At 39.4% G+C, this 23,452-nt stretch overlaps 1 protein-coding gene across 7 annotated transcripts in view; it reads right to left on the bottom strand.

Annotated features, from left to right (window-relative positions):
• The window catches only part of tmem64 (transmembrane protein 64), a 113,887-nt gene that overhangs the window by 27,662 nt on the left and 62,773 nt on the right, over positions 1-23,452 (bottom strand). For 3 of the 7 annotated variants that reach the window (XM_063061497.1, XM_063061500.1, XM_063061507.1), the window contains one exon: positions 15,562-22,554. The exons of 2 other annotated variants lie outside the window; for them this stretch is intronic. In XM_063061497.1, coding sequence (XP_062917567.1) covers positions 22,363-22,554 — 192 coding nt within the window. In that variant the 3' untranslated portion in view covers positions 15,562-22,362. Of the gene's footprint in view, positions 1-15,561; positions 22,555-23,452 lie in introns of those variants that run through there. 2 more of the 7 variants (XR_010019633.1, XM_063061525.1) reach the window with 2 other exon arrangements.

Below are 23,452 nucleotides of genomic sequence, written 5' to 3'. Positions count from 1 at the left end.
AAGAGTCTTTGTAGAAATGGAGGATCTGGCTCCTTTTGCTGGAGAGTTCAAGGTAGAAGGCGTAAGAGTGGATGGGCATTGAGCTTCATTAACTTTATCAATAATCTTTTGTTGCCGGTACCATTCTTCTTCATTCTTGATTGTTGCTCACCTTAAATTGCATTTTATAAAGTGGAGAAGACAAGTATTCCTTTAGGGTCTGATCACATTGTGTGATTTAGATGAGAAAAAAACACTTCATGAATGACCAACAAATAGAGACATAGGAACATTTGGGACATGTTGTCTGCATCTATCACTATGTGGAAACCAATGGAATAGAAATCTTGTAGGTTCCATAAGGAGCATGTGATTAACTCTGTCAGATAACCATTTAGACAGTGAAGAGAAAAATATACAGCAGCACAAGAGGCAAAGTTTAATGTTGTGTTTTTTTTTGTTTATATAAATGACTGGTGATGAAAGCTATCAGACTCATCAGCACTTATTCAGTCCTTTAGGTGGAGAAACCTATGTACTGTCTTTCTTAATTACTCATAAAGCTAACAACTACAGCAGAATACTGGAAAAGTTTTCATTGAAAACTCTGGAAAGTGCCTTCTTCTTGCTTTACTATCAACAATCTCCACATAGTGAAACATTTACTTCTGTCAAGTATTTCCCAACGGCCTTGGATCTAGAATCCAAAAATACTTTGGACCAGTGTCACGATTGAGCTGTTGTATTTCTCACGTTTTCAATAGGTTAGAATGAATCCTGCTGAATCCAAGATGTCAATAACACTATTTTATTGACAATAATATAATCAATACATCAACAAATCAAGATTAAGTGAGTTATTTATCTGTACGTTCAAAAAAGCACACGAAAGAGTCATCCTATTTGCCCAAGATGCCCATGACTTCGTATGAACACCACAGTTTTAGGTTCATTACAAATTTTTCTGGCTCCCCCAATTATTTTTTACTATTTAACCAATATCAGGATTAAGTTTCAAATTTAAATTATCATTCAATCATGCATGAATTTAGTCAAATGAAATAACATTCTTCCAAGGTCAAGATACATAACACATTTTCACGCCAGCACACAGTACACTGTGCATAACACAAATAGCACATATGGTTACAATTTTAGAAAAAAAGCATACATTCACAAAGAGAGAAAAAAATAAAATCCAAGTCACTGAGTTGTCCTAGTCCAGCTTGTTCTTCCACCAAGAAAACACTAGAGGGCAGCACCAAGTGAACACCAGAGGGCAACACCAATGAGAAGGGCCAACCCTCAACCCAGTACGAAATCCAGTGACACACAGCCAGCTCTGGCATCTCCTTTGCCAGCGACCACCAACAGGCTACTCTAAGGCGTGTGGCAACTAAGGCTTGGGCAACACAACTCCCACGCCATGGGTCTTGTTAATGAACCAGTGAGTCAGACTTGAGGTATTCTATGTTGCCAATGTCTGACAGGGTCTTGTGAATGCAATAAAAATGACCAAGGCAATCACTCGCACCTGTTTTTGAACTGCACACTATGTCAGCACAACAGTACACAACAAGTCCAGGCGACAATACAACAATAAGTCCAGCTCTATTGCTATTGAGCATCTCACTGATGGGGTAGTCCTGCAGTACTTAATGTCTTCAGTATACAGCAGTGACCTGTGATCATAAACCAAATGCACAGGACAAACAGGTACACTTTTGATTGGACCCGGAGGGCAGCTGCATACAAACACGTCACCATTTTACTGGAATTAAGGTATTACATCATTCAAATTTAACTATTGTGACCAAACTGGTGAAAAGCTGCCCTCTACTGTAACTTTAGATACGATACATGAACTTTGTGCACCATGACTAATCAGAGCTCATAAACTTTCAGATAATAGGGAGTTTGGAGATGAAGGCCCAGATATATTACCTTAAACAAAAATAAACACTTACATTTCACTTTGTGGCATCAGCACTGCAGTCTGTTATTTTTTTCTTCCAATCAGTGCTCTACATGCCTTTTTCCATTTCACTTAGAAGATGTATACTTCCTTTAGCAATTTGGAAAATGATGACTAGGGAAATGCTTCAAAATTGTTCATATATATTAATAAATTGTTTTTTTCCTTGAAGAAGAATATTTGAGCAAGCTAGGGAATTGTTTCCTCCGAGGTCAAGGCGTTGAATGTATTTAAGGAGATACACAAATTCATAGATGCAAAAGAGCATCAGTTGGGTTGGAGGAAGCATGAATGTGATATTCAGATGGCTGGCTATCATTGTGTAAAATACTACAGCATGCTCATAAGACCAAATAACTTACTCCTGATATTATATTCTACAAATAAAAGGATTAAAAGTTCAGAGTTTGTAGAACAGGAATGACTTTCTATTACATATTTCAATGCTTAGGGAGTTGCAAGTGCTGTCCACACAAATTTGAAATGAAACCAGACTTTCAACACAGCCTGCTAGCTGACGAAAAATAACCCAAACACTAAAAAGCCTTACCATTTCACACAATAATAGCTATTTTCTACAAAATTGTCCCAAATAAATATTTGTTGGCATGGTTTATGAAAATTCAGGAATTGGTTTCACCTTTTGTGACTTTGTCAGCAATTTACATAGAAAATAAGAAGAATCCAAATAACTGGGGTGCTGGTGTGACTGCATGGGGACTTAAAGTTTAAAAAAATACTGTTAATCCTGTATGAGATAGCCAAGGCATCTTTTATTCTGTAGACCACTGATCAGAAAAAGCTGCGGAAAGTTGTAAACATAGTCATTTCCATCATGGACACTTGCCTCCCCAGCATCAAAGACACCTTCAAAAGGTGATGCTTCAAAAAGGCGGCATCCATTATTAAGGACCCCATCACAAAGGATATGCCTTCTTCTCATTCCTACCCTCAAGGAAGAGGTACAGGAGCCTGGAGACACACACTCAACGTTTCAGGTACAGCTTCATCTCTTCCGCCATATGACTTCTGAATGGACAATGAACCCTTGAACACCACCACACTATCTTTTCCTCTATTTTTGTGCTACTTGGAGTGCCACGGTGGTGTATTGGTTAGCAAAATGCTTCGCAGCACCAGCAGCCTGGGTTCAATTCCTGCTGCTGCCTGTTAAGAGTGTGACTGTGTGGGTTTCTTCCCAGTGCCGCAGCTTCCTCCCACAGCCCAAGGACACACTGGTTGGTAGGGTAACTGGTCTTTGTAAATTGTCCCATGATTAGGCTAGGGTTAAGTTAGAGGTCGTGGGGCAGCATGGCAACACACACAAAAAGCTGGAGGAACTCAGCAGGCCAGGAGGCATCTATAGAAAAGAGTACAGTTGACGCTTCGGGCCGAGATCCTTCGGAAGGACTGTAGTTTCTCTTGTTTGTGATTGGGAGTTCTTGTGCAGGATTCCCTAAAGGTTCACTTGCATATTGAGTAGATGGTAAGGAAGGCAAATGCAATATTAGTATTTATTTCGAGAGGACTAGAAAACAAGAGCAACGATGTAATACAGAGGCTTTATAAGACCACATTTGGAGTATTGAGAAAATTTTGGACCCCTTATCTAAGAAAAGAGCATGAGAAAGGGTCCAGAGGAGGTTCACGAGAATGATCCCCAAATGGAAGGGTTAATGTATGAGGAGCATTTGATGACCTTGAGCCTGTACACACCACAGTTTAGAAGAATAAGGGGGATCTCAGTGGATTGAAATGAACCAAATTGAATTGTCTTTATTTCTTACACCTTTCATATACATGAGTAGTAAAAGTCTTTACGTTACGTCTCCATCTAAATATGCAATGTACAATTTATAGTAGTTCATAATAAATAGTATGTACAATAGGACAGTCAATATAACATAGAAATACAATTGTAACAGCATAAATTAATCAGTCTGATGGCCTGGTGGAAGAAGCTGTCCCGTAGTCTGTTGGTCCTGGCTTTTATGCTGTGGTAACGTTTCCTGGATGGTAGCAGCTGGAACAGTTTGTGGTTGGGGTGACTCGGGTTCCCAATTATCCTTTGGGCCTTTTTTACACACCTGTCTTTGTAAATGTCCTGAATAGTGGGAAGGTCATATCTACAGATGCGCTGGGCTGTCCACACCACTCTCTGCAGAGTCCTGCGATTGAGGGAAGTACAGTTCCCATACCAGGCAGTGGCAGCCAGTCAGGATGTCTCAGTTGTGCCCCTGTAGAAAGCTCTTAGTATTTGGCAGCCCATACCAAACTTTGTCAACCATCTGAGGTGAAAGAGGTGCTGTTGTGCCTTTTTCACCACACAGCTGTTTTGTACAGAAAACCATAAGACCATAAAACCATAAGACAAAGGAGCAGAAGTAGGCCATTCGGCCCAGCGAGTCTGCTCCGCCATTTTATCATGAGCGGATCCATTCTCCCATTTAGTCCCACTCCCCCACCTTCTCACCATAACCTTTGATGTCCTGGCTACTCAGATACCTATCAATCTCTGTCTTAAATACACCCAATGACTTGGCCTCCACTGCTGCCCGTGGCAACAAATTCCATAGATTCACCACCCTCTGGCTAAAAAAATTTCTTCGCATCTCTGTTCTGAAAGGGTGTCCTTCAATCCTTAGGTCATGTCCTCTCGTACTAGACTCCCCCATCATGGGAAACAACTTTGCCACATCCACTCTGTCCATGCCTTTCAACATTCGAAATGTTTCTATGAGGTCTCCCCTCATTCTTCTAAACTCCAAGGAATAAAGTCCAAGAGCGGACAAACGTTCCTCATATGTTAACCCTCTCATTCCCGGAATCATTCTAGTGAATCTTCTCTGTACCCTCTCCAATGTCAACACGTCCTTTCTTAAATAAGGAGACCAAAACTGCCCACAGTACTCCAAGTGAGGTCTCACCAGCGCCTTATAGAGCCTCAATATCACATCCCTGCTCCTATACTCTATTCCTCTAGAAATGAATGCCAACATTGCATTCGCCTTCTTCACCACCGACTCAACCTGGAGGTTAACCTTAAGGGTATCCTCGGTGATGTGTATGCCAAGGAACGTAAAGCTGTTCACCCCCTCAACCCCAGGTCCATTGTAGTGTAGTCCACAACCAGCTCCTTTGATTTTGCGACATTGAGGGAGAGGTTGATTTCTTGACACCACTATGTCAGGGTTCTTCTTCTCTGTAGGCTACTTTGTTATTATTTGAGATTAGGCCAATCAGTGTAGTGTCATCAACAAATTTAATTAGCAGATTGGAGCCGTGGGTGAAGACACAGTCATAGGTATATATGAGAGTAAAGGAGGGGGCTTAGGACACAGCCCGAGGGGTACCTGTGTTGAGGGTCAGAGGGGCAGAGGTGAGGGAGCCCACTTTTACCACCTGCCGGTGATCTGACAGGAAGTCCAGGATCCAGCTATGTAAGGCAGGGTGAAGCCGAGGTCTCTGAGCTTCTTGTTGACCCTGGAGGGAATTATGGTGTTGAATGCTGAACTGTAGTCTTATCGAATATTGAAAGGTCTGGATAACATGGATGTAAGGAGGATGTTTTCTATAATGGGTGACTCTAGGACTGGAGGGCATAGCCTCAGAATACAGAAATGTCAATATAGAAAAGAGGTGAGGAGGAGATTTTTATCCATAGAGGGTAGTGAATTGGTGGAATTCATTGTCACATATGGTGGTGGACACCAAGTCATTGAGTGTATTTATAGTGGAGGTTGATAGGTTCTGAATTAGTGAGGGCATCAAAAGTTATGGGGAGAAGGCAAGAGAATGGGGTTGGGAGAGGTAATAAATCAGCCATGATGGAATGGCTGAGTAGACTTGATGGGTCGAGTAGCCTAATTCTGATCCTACGTCTTATGGACTAAATGGTTAAAAAATGTGGTCTATATTTGCAAGCACTATTAAATCTATTGATCGTCCATAAAATAATATTGCAGGCCTAGCTCTTTCCTACTTTTTCATTCAAGCTAGATGCAAGATGAATACTGCCATCTCCCCTGTGTGTAATAATTTAAATATAGGCACAATAGCACTAAGAATGACATTTGAAGTTGCTCTTTTACTAAATATTTTCTACAAAACATGCTGCAATAAAAAATACTTCTGACCGCATTAAAGTATTTATCCATTTGTCACTGAATGATTTTTATTACCACAAGCTACCTTAAATCTGCAAGCATAGAAGAACTTCTTTACATTCTACGAAATAATTTAACTGTGCCACTGGGAAGAAACAATTTGCTTTAGTTCAGTTCTTCATTCCATCTTCAGGACTTTGTTATGTACTTAACCTCCAAAGTAAATGCTGCTAGTAGGAAAACACTGACCGTTTTGTACAGCTTAAAGAGACCGCTATGTTTCTGACAGTTTGATTCCCCTGCATTATTTCAACAAAATCCCTTTGAAAACAAGAATACAGATTTTAAAATTGAGCACTATTTAATTGAGACCTATTATTGGACAGCAAACACCTGATTAGGTAATTAGGATGGTGGGAGTTAGGACATGAGTGGTAGTCATGATGACAAAATTACAGAGTAATATGATCAAGGTCTGCCAGAAGTACATAGAAACATAGAAAATAGGTGCAGGAGTAGGCTATTCGGCTCTTCGAGCCTGCACTGCCATTCAGTACGATCATGGCTGATCATCCAACTCAGAACCCTGTACCTGTCTGCTCTCCATACCCCCTGATCCCTTTAACCACAAGGCCATATACGTTGGATGAATAAAGTCTTGGATCACAAACTAATAGAAACACCTCTGAGCTGCAGATGAACTGAAACGTATTATCAGCCATAGTTCTTCAGATGCAATACCAGTGATGATGTAAACATCATCAGAAGCTCCCTTCAGATCAAACATCACCAATATCATGAGGAATTTGGTTCAGTATTAGCATGGTAACAAAAAGAATTGGTGAAGTTGGATATAGAATATTGTTTCGATCCTCCCAATATTTTGATAATTCAGTGCTGGACATTGAGTAGTCTGACAAAGTGGAAATTGATACTGATTTCAGAACAGGTTTCTGGAGGACAACAAGCAAAAGAAAAAGACACAAGAGTTTGCAGTTGCTGGAATCTGGAGCAACTTACAAAATGCTGGAGGAACTCAATTTGTCAGGCAGCATCTGTGGAGGAAAACGTACAGTCTACGTTTTGAGTCACAACCCTTCATCAGATATGAAAAGATAGAGAAGAGATGGCCAGCATAAAAAGGATGAAGTGAAGGGGCAGAACAAGACATGGCAAGTGATAGATAGATCCACATGAGGAGGGATGATAAGCAAATGGAGGGGAGAGAGGAAATGGTGATAAAAGTTGTGAGCTGATTTGTTGCCTCTACCATAACCTTGCAGCTATTGACTTGAAAAAAAGGAGACTGGGAATAATAAGATAGATTTTGAGAATAGATTGGTGAAGGGCTGTTTCAATTTAAAAGAGACATTGTCAACAATAATCAAGAAGCATTAACAGTTTCAGGAAACAAAGGTGGTCACTGTCGCCTGACCTGTTTGTTAATCAGTTATATTGAGAACAGTGTTCCATAAACACAGCATTTCTTTAATGTTTCTAATAAATAGAGGGATAACACTTTTGAAAGGAAGACCAGAGAAAGGCTATTAGTGAATTGAGCTTGCTGCATTCATTCAAAAAAGGTTACTGAATTCCAGAGTGCTGACTCATATTGCATAGCGTTTGGACAAAAAAGTTACAAAGCTTCAAAAAAAAAACCCAGAAAGTCCATGCTGACCATCAAGTGACTTCCTCTGCTAATCCCATTTATCAGATTTATCGAGAGTACTCTAATTTAACCATTTTATGTGCAAAAGCTTCTAAAGATTCTCAATTTAATATAAGACATCATGTGCTAAATGATCAATCTTTTAAAACAATGCACAAAATGCTGGAGAAACTCAACATGTCAGGCAGCACCTATGGAGAGGAATAAAGAGTTGACATAAAGAATAAAGGTCCTTCAACAGCTCTTGATGAACACTCCGCCACCACAAGTCGGGTCTACTTACTGCTGAGCAGGGTGAACTCAAGTGGCTCTTCACACAGGTCCACATAACTACAAATAGATGGGGACCACAGGACATAAGCCTCATCTAGCTCAAGTTGATCAATGTAAGAAATGCCCTTTTTAACTTGGACACTGTGAGGGTATCCTGAAGTACCCCTATTAACTGTGCTTTTGAAAAGAGAGAGACAGAGTTATTTACCACCGATAGCTTGTTTGTAAAAGAGAGAGAGAGAGAGAGAGACGAAGACTAATGGTTGGACTGTCACTTTAAGAACTGGTTAACTTTTGGATGTCTGCTGAGTTGGAGAGAGACAGCACCGAGCAGCTGGTAAGTTGCTATGGTGACTGAAGGCAGGTTGTTGATACTTTTTCAAGGACTTTTTGCCTGCTTGCATTTCTTCACAGACAAAGGAAGGAGGAGTTATTTGAATGACAGGTGGTACCCAGTACGGTGAGATAAAATAGGTGGTCAGATGCTACAGACCTCAGACACATGTTTGGACACTAAATGAGCATTGTTGTGCCCACAGAAAAAGTGGGTTTTGGGGGATCGATCAGGCGGATCAATCCATCACTCCAACAGTGGAAAGAAGGAAAAGGGTTGACTGGTGGGGAGTTGTCCATGTGTCCACCCTCACCTGGGGGATAGCTCCACCACAGAAAACCGGTCCCCTTTGTTAAAGTCACAGTCGGTGACTTTGAAAGGATTTCGATGGACGACGAGAAGATCGATGGCGTCAGCTCACCTGAAGACTCAAATCTCTCTCTCTCTCTCTCTCTCTCCATCACTACGCAACTCAATACCGTACCACGAACTGAACTGAACTTTACTCATCATCGTAAGACTGTATCTTTTTACCCCTAGACTTAAAGAAGCTTGGTTTTTCATACATATATTTCCACACTTACTGATATACTTATATATATGTAATCATTGCTAACCTGTTTGATTTATCTACATTTATATTACTGTATTGCGTAGTTACTAATAAATATTACTAGTTTATAGCAATACTGGAGTCCAAAGTGTTTTCCTTCTCTGCTGGTTCTTTATTCCTGTCACGGGGTTCATGACAGACACACAGCAAACTCCCACAAAGTCCAAAACCAAATTGAAAGGCCAACATAGTTTAGATTAAAAAACATCATATGATTTTTCTTTCAATAAAATTCTCAAGCAGAACTAAACAGCAGCCAATCAGAGTTCAGGGGCGAAAAGTAAAGGACTCTTCACCCAGGTCCAGGAGAGAGCTTTAAAAATTAACACTTCATAACCATTTCATTTCAGAGCTTCAACAGCAGTCAGTTGAAGTTTGGGATTTATTAGCAAGGTTAAACAAAAAAAAGGCAAGGGCACACAGAGTGGCCATTGTTGGAGCAGAGCTGTGATAGAGTTGGGAGACTTTTGGCTTGTGCAATAACATAAATATCTGGTAAGCTTTTCTTGCTCATTCTTCACCTGTAGGCTTACAGATGGGGCAGTAAGAATGGTTCCGTGACCGTGTTTTGCTCCTTCTGTGAGATGAGACCTCCAGCCCTCCAGATAACCACATCTGCACCAGTTGCTCCAAGCTTCAGCTCCTCAGGGAACAAATTAAGGAACCGGAGCTGCGACTCGATGAACAGCTCAGAGGAAACTGAGAAGATAGATAGGAACTACAGGAAAGTAGTCATCCCTAGGTCACAGAAGTCAGGTGAATGGGTGACTGTTAGGAGAGGAAAGGTTAATGGGCAGCTGGTACAGAGTACCCCCGTAGCTGTTCCTTTAATAACAAGTACAGTATACCATTCTGGATACCGTTGGGGAGAGGTAGGGAAGCAGCAGTGTCTGGGTCTCTGGTGCTGTGGCTCAGAAGGGAAGTGTGCAGATGAGGAATCTAGTGGTGATAGAAGACTCCATAGTGAAATGAGTAGATAGGAGAGGCTGTGGATGCAATAGCGAGGTGCAGATGGTATGGTGCCTCCCAGGTGTGAGGGTAAAGGCATTTCAGATCGTGCCCATGACATTCTAAAGGGGGAGGGTGAGCAGCCAGACATCTTGGTATATATTTGTACCAATGTAAATGCATGCCTGAGGAAGTGGTGCGGGGAGCAGAGTTTCAGATTGATGGATCATTGAGATCTCTTCTGAGGAAGATGTGACCCTGTACAAAAGGGATGGGTTACCCCAGAACCCGAGGGGGAAAGTTTGCTAGAGCTTTTGGAGAGGGTTTAAACCAATTTGACTGTGGAGGTGGGAATCAGAATGATAGGGCTGAGAATAGGGATGTTGATTTACAGGCAGAGGTGGTTTATAATAAGACTGTCAAGAAAGACAGGCAGATGATAGTCAAAAATTGCAGTCAGTGGGATAGGCTGCAGTGTAACAGAAGAACAAAATTGAAAAGGGAGAGAAATCCAGGATTGAAGGTGTTATATTTGAATGCACAGTATATGGAATAAGGTAGATATATAGATCTAGTAGTACAGTTAGAGATTTGCAGGTATGACATTGTGGGCATCACAGTCATGACTGATAGACAATTGTAGTTGGGAGCTTAATATCCAAGGATAAGTAATCTATCTGAAACCCCCGGTTTCCTTGGCTGTGTAAGTCTAGGGAAGACATTCTTCGGTCTCGCCAAACCCATGAGATTGAAACAGCTTTTCCACCCAAACCCCGGTTTGTGTGGATCCGGTGTGATTTACTATCCTGATACAAATTAATGCCACGAAATAACACAGTACACTGCATACAAATTATATTTATGAATCTTAGCTACAAGGATTAGTAACGAAGAAAAAAAGGAAATGTGGTCATTTTAATTAAACAGTCAAACGTCCACAAGTTGGAGCTCAACATTTCACTATATTCACTGATCCTCAATTGATCTTTGCACCTGGCTTCATCGATCAGTCTCGCAGCGTGTCAAATCCTACGACCTGTTCTCTCCAGCATCTTCTCTCTCCATCTCCCACCAAACAAAAGTCCCAAGAACAACCTCGGAGTCCCTTACCAAAAAAACTCGCCCCAGTTCCACCATCCAAATTAGATAACACACACTGCTCATTATTCCTCTTCTTCAACAATAAACAGGCTGAAAGCAGAACAGACTGTTCTTACACAACTGCTAAATGAAATACCTACAGCATAACAGTAAAGTTGTGAACCAGGGCATTACATATTGAAAGGACAGGCAGGTAGGCAGGGGAGGAGTGGGTCTGCTGATAAAAAAAATAAATCAAATCTTTAGGAAGAGGTGACATAGAATTGGAAGATGTAGAATTCTTGTGGGCAGAGCTAAGAAAGTGCAAGGGTACGAAAACCCTGATGGGAGTTATTTCCAGACCTCCAACAAGCAACCAGGATGTTACAAATGGTCTACAAATTACAGTAGTAGATAGAAAAAACATTCCAAAAGGCAATGTTACATTAGTTTTGGAGGATTTCAATATGCAGAAAGATTGGTAAAATCAAATTGATGTTGGATCCCAAGAGAGAGAATTTGTAAAATGCCTGTGAGATGGCTTTTTGGAGCAGCTTGTGGCTGAGCCCACTAGGGGATTAGCAATGCTGATTGAGTGTTGTGTAATGAACTGGATATGATTAAGGAGCTTAAGGTAAAGGAACCCTTGGGTACCAGTGATCATATTCCTGCAATTTGAGAGGGAGAAGCTAAAGTCAAATGCATATTACAGTGGAGTAAAGGGAATTGAGGCAGGAGAATGGAGCAGGCCAAAGTAGAATGGAAGGGGTTACTAGCGGGGACAACAGCAGAATAGCAATGGCTGGAATTTCTGGGGACAATTTGGAAGGTGGAGGATAAATAATCCCAAAGATGAAGTATTCTAAAGGGAGGGTGAGGCAACTAGGTCTGACAAGGGAAATCAAAGAGAGCATAAAAGCAAATGATAAGGCATATATTAGAGCAAATGTTAGTGTGAAGCTAGAGAATTGGGACATTTTTACAAACCAATAGAAGGGAACTAAAAAAACCATGTGGGGCGGGGGTGCAAAAGTGAAACCGAAGTTTTTTTTTCAGATATATAAAGAATTAAAAAGAAGCAAGCGTAGATATTGGACGACTGGATAATGATGCTGGAGAGATAGTAATGGGGACAAGGAAATGGTGAATAAACTGAATAAGCATTTTGCATCAGTCTTCACTGTGGAAGACACTGGGATTATGCTAGAAGTTTGAGTGTCAAGGGGAAGAAGTGAGTACAGCTGCTATTACTAGGGAGATGGTGCTTGAGGAACTGGAAGGTCAGAAGGTACCTGGCCCTGATGGACTACACCGCAAGGTTCTAGAAGAGGTAGCTAAAGAGATTGTGGAGACATTAGTAATGATCTTTCAGGGGTCAATAGAGTCTGGCATGATTCCGTAGGACTGGAAAATTGCTGTCCCACTCTTCAAGAAGGTAGGAAGGAAGGAGGAAGTTATAGGCTAGTTAGCCTGTGTTATGTGTGACGCCAAGCAAAGCTACCGGACGGATGATGCTAATGAGAGAGATAACGGAAGACAATGGAGAAACATTCAAAATGCTAATAAGAGAGAAGGGAGAGATTAACGAGAAGGAAACACAATTCAGATATTGACAGACCGTTTGCTTTGAACCTGAACTGTTTGAAGTTTGATGGACAGGTGATACCCCAGCAGGGGGATAAAAAGAGCAGGTTTGCTAAGGCACGACACACCACGAGACCCTGGAAAGAGCAGTGTGCCCCCACAAGTTGGTGAGTGTTTGGAGGTCTAGTTCACGGAAATTGGTCAGAGGCTCACAGGGTGTAAAGGTACGATCAGTGGGAACCTGGTGTGTGTGTCTGTCCTTGCCTGCGTGCCGGGTTCACCGCAGAAGAACGATCGTATCTAGAACGGAGGGGTCACAGTCGGTGACCACAGCAGGATCAGAAGACATCAAAATGTCTGCCCAAAACCAACTGCATCTCTCACTCTCTCTCCCCGATGGTACAACAACAGCGATTACTTCGAACTGCACTAAACTGAACTGAACTCTGCTTCACTTAAGACTGATCATTTTACCCCTAAACTGCAATAGAGCTTGGTTGATTCCTATTACCCTTTTTCTGTGTATATGTTTTTATTATCATTGCTAACCTCTTACTTTTATATCCTTGCGATTAGTGTACTGTATTACTTATTTCTTTAATAAAACTTTATTAGTTCCTAGTAACCACAGACTCCAACAAGCGTTCCATTTCTGCTGGTTTGGCAACCCGGTTACGGGGTACATAACACCTGACATCAGTGGTTGGAGGATGTTGCAGTCAATTGTTAAAGATGTGATTTTGGGGGTACTTGGAGGCGCATGAAAAAATAGGCCCAAGCCAGCATGGTTTCCTTAAGGGGAAATCTTGCTGGCAAATCTGTTGGAATTCCTTGAAGAAATAACAATGCATGATAAACAAAGGAGAATTATGGATGTTGTGCACTTGGATTTTCAGAAGGCCTTTGACAAGGCGTTAAACAAGAGACGAAGGCATGACAGGAAAGAGACCAGCATGGATAGAAAATTGCCTACTGCCAATCAGCCAGAGTGGGAATAAACGGATCCTTTATGGATTGGCTGCTGATGACTCATGCTATTCCACAGGGTCTGCTTCCTTTTTGGTTGTACATCAACGATTTGGATAATGAAATTGATGGCTTTGAGGCTATGCTTGAGGACAATATGAAGATGTATGGTAGGGTAGGTAATGCTGAGGAAGCAGGCTGCAGGAGGACTCAAAATAGCAAAGAGCTGGCAGATGAAATAGTGTCGGGATATGTATAGTCATGCACTTTGGTAGAAGGAATGAAAGCATAAACTATTTTCTAAGCAGAGAAAATTCAAAACGCCAAGGTGAAAAGAGATTTATGAGTTCTCATACAGGATTCCCTAAATCTTGTTTTGCAATTTGAATCTGCTGAGGAAGGTGAAAGCAATGTTAGCATTAATTTCAAGACGACTAGAATATAAAAGCAAGGATATAATGCTGAGTGTGTATAAGGCACTAGAGAGGCCTCACTTGGAGCTTTGTGAGCAATTTTGGGCCCCATACATAAGAAAGGCTGTGCTGACATTGGAGAGGGGTCAGACAGTTCATGATAATTTTCCTGGGAACGAAAAGGTTATAATACGAGCAGTGATTGAAGGTACTGGGCAAGCACTCACTGTAATTTATAAGAATGGGGGGGGGGGGGGGAGTCTCATTGAAACCTGTTATGACGGGGTCCTGAATTACCTCTATTAACTGTGCTCTTGAAAAAAGAGAGAGAAAGAGAGACTGACTAACTAACTGTTGGACTGCCACTTTAAGGAATGAGAAAGAACTGGTTAACTGTTGGATTTCTGCTGAAGTGGAGATAGCACTGAGCAGCTCGTAAGTTGCTGTGGTGACTGAGGGCGTTATTAAATGGACAATTGATATTATGATTTTTGGCAGGTTGTTAATACTTCTTCAAGGACTTTTGCCTGCTTGCATTTCTTACACAGACAAAGGAAGGAGGAGTTATTTGAATGACAGTTGATGCTCAGCACGGGAAGATAAAATAGGAGGTCAGATGATAGACCTCAGACACATGTTCTGGACACTGAATGAGCATTGTGCCCGCAGGAAAAGTGTGTTTTGAGGATCAATCAAGCGGATCGATCCGTCGCTCTTGCAGTGGAAAGAGAAAAAGGGTTGACTGATGGGGAGTTGTCCATGTGTCCACACTCGCCTGGGGGATAGCTCCACCACAGAAAACCGGTCCCCTTTGTTAAAGTCAGTCGGTGACTTTTAAAGGATTTCGAAGGACAACGAGAAGATCAACGGCATCAGCTCACCTGAAGATTCAAATCTCTCCCTCTCTCCATCACTACTCAACTAAATACCATGAACTGAACTTTGCTCATCATTGTAAGACTGTATCTTTTTACCCCTAGACTTAAAGAAGCTAGAAGCTTGGCTTTTCATACATATATTTCCACACTAACTGATATATATATATATAATCATTGCTAACCTGTTTGATTTATCTACATTTATATTACTGTATTGCATAGTTACTAATAAATATTATTAGTTTATAGAAATACTGGACTCCAAAGTGTTTTCCATCTCTGCTGATTCTTTATTCCCGTCACGGGGTTCGTGGCACTATCAAATGTTAGAAGACCTAGATAAAGTGGATATGAAGAGAGTGCTTCCTTTCGTGGGGGAGCTGAGGACCAAAGAGCACAGCCTCAAAATAGAGGGACGTCCATTTGGAACAGAGATGAGGAGGAATTTATTTTAAACCAGAGGTTGGTGAATCCATGGAATTCATTGCCACAGGCCAGATCTCTGGGTGCTTTTAAGGCAGAGGTTGATAGGTTGATTTGTGAGGATGTGAAAGGTTATAGAAAAGGCGCAGAAAAATACAGTTAAAAATGGAACTGAATCAGCCTGATAAAATAGTGGAGCAGTCTCGATAGACCAAATGGCCCAATTCTGCTCCCATGTCTTATATGGTCTTACTAAACTGGAAGGGATAACATGACCAATGGCATTTGTTTCAGAAGATGACGACGATAGCATCTCACTTTCAAGTCATTTATTAAAACAGCTATGGTACATTTTAAAATTCTGACATCAATACAGTTGAAAAAATGCACTTCATAGTAAACAATAGTTTCAATTTTAGTGCATAGTAATGCAATTGTTTTGACACAAATTTTTAGACACCTAGAGCAATGATACAGTGGGGTCAGTTTGTGTTGAGGGGTGTAAAGAGGTAGGGAAGAAAGAAAAAAAACTTGCTTTTATACAACACCTTTCAGAATCTCACCACACGCCGAAGTTCTTTAGTCATTGAAGAACCTTTTGAAGGTTGTCCACTATTGTAATAAGTAAACCAAAACACTCAATATGTTACATAGAACTCCCAAACACAGCCACCTTATATTGTCTAGGATCACTTTTGGTTTATTGAGACCCTGGTTTATTCAAGGAGGACACCTCCAAGTACTAGATTTTCCAGCCTAGATTTATTTATTTATTTAAAGTATCTCTCTCTGGAGCAGAACTTCAATCCGGAGATGCTCATCGAGCACAAAGAACAAGTTACAACAGTAAGGGGAGTATTTAAACTGCCATTTGAGAGACATTATGGAATTGGAATCACTTTTTAGAATACATAATGCAATTTAAATTTCTATATGCTTTTTATTCTTGAGATTCCATACTGGCAATATGAATGTAAAGTTCATGAGTATCAGAACCTTGATGCAAGTTATTCACACAAAACTTTAAACAACTATGATGACACTTCTGCAAATTTATCAAGCAAATGTCTGCAGCTGATTACTGGAAAACTCTATATACTGCATACGTTATATTTTCACTATTAAACATTATTGCCTTGCACCAATATACGAAGGTTTCAGCAAGCAGAATTCAAATTTTAAAACCTTAATACTTTTCCAACAAATATAAATGGTGGTTCAATTTACATACATCAAATTGTCCATCATAGTGAGATTGCCACTCAAAAGTTAGATAACCTTTTGCATAAATTCAGCTTTGTTTATTGGGAGAAGTCACAGCTATAATTTACATTTGTTTACAATAAAAAAAATGTAATCAATGTTTCAAATTTTAAGCTATATTGATTCCATACCCGGTTCACTGATAGAGGCAAACAGGAAACTAGGTAAAAATATATTTCTTTATAGTGTGCTTTTTAAAAATTTAATACAACTAAACATTCTTTAGAGAGGGTGTATACCTCATTGATTAACTTACTGGTGATCTGGTTCAAAGGCAAAATAATTTTTAAGAACATTTTGGAAAAGCATACGCTTGATACATGGTTTTCAAATTTACTTTTAACTGATGACATCTGCACCCCAAATTTACAAAGTATAAACAAATACATACATGTTTTACTCTCTTCTCTTATCACAATTCAGATCAGAATGACAGAAATCCAGGATGCCCAATAGAACAGGACTCAAATTATTTCTAAAATATATTTTCACAACTACACGGCACATTTTACTTCAGGCATTCACTACCACTGTTTAGTTTTGCCACACAATCCTGAGTAAATTTTGAAAAAAATCTGAATGGCTCAATAGCCAAATGTAATGTATATGTCAAATAAAAAGCAATTCATGTGCAGCTAATTGAACTAGAATAGCATGCTTATCAATTCCAATACCCATTATGCATCCAAGTTATAATAAAAAGTACGAATGGCAGTTGTAACCTGAAAATATGTTTTAACATAAAAATATCATTACATTATGAACTGTAAATAAAGTGGTTATTAAATCACCACCAGGAGAAACAGACTGACACAGAGCAACAAAAAAACCTTTATTTGAAGTATTTGTTCAGAAAACTTGTAGCATCTGATATTTAATATAGCATTCATTAACACATCTGGTATTAAATTTGCTGTTTAAAGTAATGGTTCTGAAAATAAAATGAACCATTACTTGTATTTTGTCTCATATGGGATGCAAAATTAACATGAAATATTTCCCGTCCTGTCAATAAACAAAACTTCAGATGTCACACGATATCTGAAAATCCATTTCAGGAAAATCATTGGCCAGTCAAATAATTAGCTCCTTATAGACAGGAATTGTTTTTTTATTTCACTGTCTACTGGTGTGAAGATTTCTTTTGTCAACAAGAATCTAGTTTTGATGTATTATTATTTCAACATCTAATTTCAAATTCTGGGTACAAGCAACCTTGCGGAAGTGGGCATACCACTGAGAATTGGGAGACCTCTTTCATAACGAAGGGATTATACTTACAAGATATGGCGATTAATACATCAAAATTAACCCCTTACTACTAAAGTATTCACATAGTACAGTAACAAAAAGCTTTAGGAAATTAACATATACAATTCATTAGTTTTAGGCAAGCTTCAAAAGCATTCGCCTGCTCACAAACACACACTTTTGAAAATGCCTGGTACAGCTTGAACCCATGCAAACTGGCACAAGTAAAAAAAAATACATTACCTTGTGATTGCATTTTTATTTTTATGCTTCGATGAACAGGAGCATGATCACGTGCATCATGTTCCCACTCCTATCTGGTTCAAATGGATAGCCATTAACAGATAAATATCTTTAGACTAATATGTTAACTACATTGTGCAGAATAATTTATTTAGAAAATAGTATATTAACCTAATTCAGTAATAACTGCTTCAACAGTTGAATAACAATGTGAACTTGTATTTGGAGATCATTGCTGTTGCCATCCTTTAGAAATCTATAGTTATATATACAGTATTTTAATATGATACTAAAGTGCATGTTCTATGTACCATGGTCATTTGGGCTACTCCTCATTTAGAAAGCTGCAATTCAATATAGAAATAAATTTAAAGATGGAGCTTACTTGGTCAGCAAAACAATGTGCAAAGTTTAACCAGTCTCAAGAAAGATACTTTGATTGCTTGATAGGGCTGAAGAGTGATGGGGGGGGGGGAATTATTGAGAGATGGGAGAAGGGAAGATACGCAGGGAATAGTTAGAGTAGTGGGCTACAAGAAAGTGGTAGAAGGGCAGCAAGTTCAAGAAATGTAGGGACCCAAGTAGCTAGATGAAAGGGAGGAAGGATTAAGAGGGAGAAGATTAGAGAGCTGTGGACACAGAATGGAAGGAAATTCAGAGACAAAGGGCTCAGGGGACAGGTACAAAAGCAAGTGAGGAGTTGGCAATGGGCAAGGTCATCCTTGTGCGAGACTTTGAACATACACTGACAGGCACTTGTATACACTTTCACCTAATAGTAGTGCTTATCATTCTTGCAAAAGAGCCCAGTCTAAGATTTTGGAGCTTGTAACCCTAGATCAAGATCTCCAGTCTGTTGGTATGCAGTGACCATCCCACACTAAAATATCATAGTCAGGTAACCTTCACTCTCAAAAAATTCTGAGCATTATGGACAACATTACCAGTGATAATCCAAATGTTCCTCCTTTTTCCATGACCAAAGATATTTCATGCTTTACAATAATGTCACCAACTTGAGGTGAAACATAATGGGCAGGAAATAACCAGCTCAAAGCACAGCTTATGGGCAAATGGAAAAGGGAGTACTATCTTCAACGGAATAGTTTTTGCTGTCAAGAACAATCTAGTCTCAGTGACTTCCCCCATAGGAAAAGTGACAGTTGCTTCTGGCCCCAGCACAAAACCAACATGCTATGGTCATCAGTGCATATGGTCCAAACCTAAAAACAACAGATAAGGCCAAGTACGACCCTGAAAGAAACACAAGTTTCTGCTTCTAAGTAACTTCATGCTCCGAGATGCAAAACAATAGCAGAGAATATTAATTCCAGAGGAATCCTCATCCTAAAAATCTTGAAGCATTATTTTGTTATAATCAGAATTTTCCAAGAAAGATAAGCACAAGACCTTATAGCAATACTCCTGATCCAGAGAGTGGTATTTGATAAATTATTTCACGGCCTGACTGAGAAACCATAAAGATAAATCTATAACAAAAATCATGAATTAGCAACAGGAGTCATCAGATGACATCATTAAATGTGCTGCATAATTTAAAAAGATCATGGCTAATCTGATGCAATTTGAACTATGCATTCCTTTCAACCCTTCCATTTTTGTTGCTTAGTAAATCTACTTCTACCTTAAAAAAATATTTAAAGGCACAGATTCCACTGCCCTTTGGGAAGAGTTCCAAACACATGATCCTCAGAAAATATTTCATCTACCCAACATTAAATGGGTAACTTCTTATTTTAAACAGATCTATATTCACTCACTAAGTGAAACATCTGCTTACATCTACATATTCTATCAAGGTTCCTCTCAATCGTCTAAATTCCAGCAAATGCAAACATGCTCTGTGTTGCTATTCCTCACAAAACAACCCATCCATTCCAGAGACGAGTGTAGAAAACTTTCTCTAAACTTCTAACACGTTAACATCCTTAAATGAGGAAACTATTAAAAATACAGCATTCCAATTGTGTTCTCACCAAGCTCTACATAACTAAAGCATACTTTTGCTTTCAATTCTCCCAGCCAAAGGTGATAAATTTGTTAGTTTTCCCAATTACTTGGAGTGTTTGCTTGGCAGGGAGATAGGAAGGTCAAAAGGAGAGAAATAAAGCTGGAAGGAAACTTTAGAATCGTAAGCAAATTATGCAGCAAAAACAAATTTGAGCAGCAGGGGAAGCTATAAAAGTAATAAAATTAAAGATACAATATCTGAACACTTGGAGCTGTTGCAACTATATAAATGAATTAATGGCTTAAATAGAAATAAACATGCATATATGATCATTTTGCATCAATGGAAGCTTGGCTGCAGAGTGACCAAAATTAGAAATTACATACTCAACATGTCTGTCATATAGAAGTGACAAGGCTAAAAGGTAAACGTGATACAATTAAAAATGGAGAAGATCATCTCAGTGGTGAGAAAAGATCTTGGCTGACAGATCATGATGCAAACTGAAATCAATTTGGGTCAAGTTAAGAAATAGCAAAATGTAGCTGTAATGATGAAATAGTAGCTGTAATATTGCGCATGTCATAAATCAGGAAATTAGAGCTGCATGTGACAGGTAATGCAATGAGCGTGGGAGATTTTATAACTAAAACACAAACACAGCAAATCAGATTTGCTGTAATAAGGTGGAAGACAAATTCATGGAATTTGTAAGAGATACTTTTCTAAATCAGCATGTTGACAAACTAATCAGGAAAAGTTCATCTTAGATCTTGCCTTGCGGAATGAAAAACATTAATTGATAAAACTTTGTACTATAAGGGGTCTTGGAAAATAGTGATGATGATATGAAGGGTTGTCAGTAATTTTTAAAATAATCTATTTCAATACAAAACTAGGGATTAAACCTGAGCTAAGGCACCAATCAAGGCATGAGGAGAGTTGGTTCTGATTGATTGATTGAGAGAATATACTGAAATGCATGATTGTGGACAGGCAACAATTATCATTTCAAGATATAATGCACGAGTTGCAAAGAATGATAACTTGATTCATTCATCTATAAAGCAAAAGTCCTCTATCAACCTATCCTTCCTGCACTATTGTGCTCTCTGACAATAAAGTTTCGCTATGCTGGAAAAAAAATGGATTATTCATCAGAAAGTCAGCTATCAGCAAAGGTAGACATGAATGACATAATACATCTTGGCCTTTAGTACATGAGCACAGCTTTTGGCCATCTGAGGAAGATCAAGATCTCAAATGTGGCAGTGATCCCTGCCTTCTTACATCCTTCTGAGCCGCAGCTTGAAGAGGCAGCGTCCAACACTGCCTTCTTAAAATTCATCAAATATATTGGCAGAATAAGCAAACCAATGTCACAGTCCTCTCCCAGTCAACAACACCAGCATTGAGGGTCTGCTTACATTTGTGTTGCTTTAATGAACAGGCCATATTGTTCGCATGATCCAACACCAGATTCCAAAACAGAGACCTATGAGCTCTGCATATCAAAAGAAAACTAAACAAATTGAAGAGGAGTTTTAAGGATTTGAAAATGTAACAGCTTCACCAACTCTTGGAATCCCTGCCCATGGTCACTCAAAATGGAGAAAAAGCATTTGGAATAACATCAGGAACAGAGATGACCAAGAAAAATGGTAGGAGTGCTTTACCTTCTAGTACCTCTTGCCCTACTCTCTGGCAGATTCTGTAGGTTGCACATTATCCTCAGAACCCACCAAAGAGGAATCAATCAAAATGGATAGCCTAAGAAGATGATAATGGAGTGAAGTTAAATTCTATTGTTGTAATCTATGCATCATCTTACAGTTTATTTCACTCTCCAGATCTACGAACCATTTTTATTCTTTTCTCTTTGACACTCAGGCATCTGTGAGAGACCATGTTACTCGATACACTGCAATGCCAAGTGTACAAGATTGCAAAATATTGCACCTCCAAAACTACACCACTTTGCACAATTTTGGTTTGGAAAATGATTTCCAAGAACAACAGTCCAAGAGACCAGAGGCAGGTTTCCTTACCACCCTGGTGAGAAAGCCAGTTGTTAAATCCTGTATCCTTACACAACACAAAAAAATGACTTAGCTGAACAGAATACAGGGTTCAGTTACCAAATTATTACTAATGTTAATTTTTTATCAAGATGATCTCTCACTTGTTTTTTTTCCAGCAACAACCATACTCCACCACAAATGGCTTTCATTAGTACCTTTCTATTTTAGGTATCAATACCATTCTTTTACTTTCTTCACTGTTAAAGCAGTTGTGTGAAGCCATACCTACTGAAGTATAACACTCAGGCATTAGCCTCTAACAACCTAAATTAGTACTGACAGGTTTTCAGTTCCATGTGTACAATTTTCATTCACACAATATTAATTCCGCCACTAGTCAGTACTGAAGTCCTCTTATTACAGAATGTCAAGCTGGTTCCATTTGGGTGACCACCTTTGATCAACGAAGTCTTCAGTTCCATCTGGCAGGCAAGAATGGCTGCATCCAATTCAGTGTGTGCCCTGTGCACAACATAAAACATCAATCCAACACTGATGCATATCTGTACCAAAAGAAAGCAAAAATCATCTGGATTAATGCATAATTTACTGTCTGTACTTCTATAGAAATTATATTTTTAAAACTTTCCATGCAATCAATTCAATATCAAAATGCACTCAGTGGCCACTTTATTAGGTGCACCTGCTCATTAATGCAAATACCTAATCAACAGATCATGTGGCAGCAATCAATACATAAAAGCATGCAGACATGGTTGAGAGACGCAGTTGTTGTTCAGACCAAACATCAGAATGGGGAAGAAATATGATCTAATTGACTGACCATGGAATTACTGTTGGCACTGTATTCAACTGCATAATAGTTATTTTCTTTGCAGTTTCACAATTAATTATCTGCTTGTATTTTGAGTAGTTCTTATATGCATTTAACAGTTGAACATGCCTCCTAGAGGTCATACTGTGTATATTCAGTTATTCAATGAGTCTCCTAGTGGTCACAGTATGTATATGCAAATGCAGAGTGTCCCCAATGGTTATATTGGTATGATTCTGGAAGCTACTCTTGGTATTCCATTATATGAATAGGGAGTATCTCATTGGCTAACTCTTATCTACATATTTGAATGGAATTTTCCTTATCTATTAAATATAAAAGAGCTGACTACAAGACCAGTGTCATCTTAGTCATTTAGATCTTTTCTAGTTCCCCTTGCAGACCTCTATCACTCTCCATTTCAACTTTTCTTTGTTCTATTAATCCTTAATAAGACAATCACGAAGTGACAGGTTTTGTGCCTCTTTCTAACCTCTGAAAAGAAGCTTGCAATAAAACATCAGAATCCAACAACAGTGCCAGACAGGGTTGTCTTGCCTCAGAAACTGCTGGTCTCCTTGGAGAACAGTGCAAAAAACAAAAAAAAAAGCTATGTGTTACAACAG

The sequence above is a fragment of the Mobula hypostoma genome, chromosome 1 (genome assembly GCF_963921235.1).
Source record: "Mobula hypostoma chromosome 1, sMobHyp1.1, whole genome shotgun sequence".
Taxonomy (NCBI): Eukaryota; Metazoa; Chordata; class Chondrichthyes; order Myliobatiformes; family Myliobatidae; genus Mobula; species Mobula hypostoma.
Note: the sequence above shows the minus strand (reverse complement) of the source record. Positions and strands in the feature narration are given on the sequence as shown.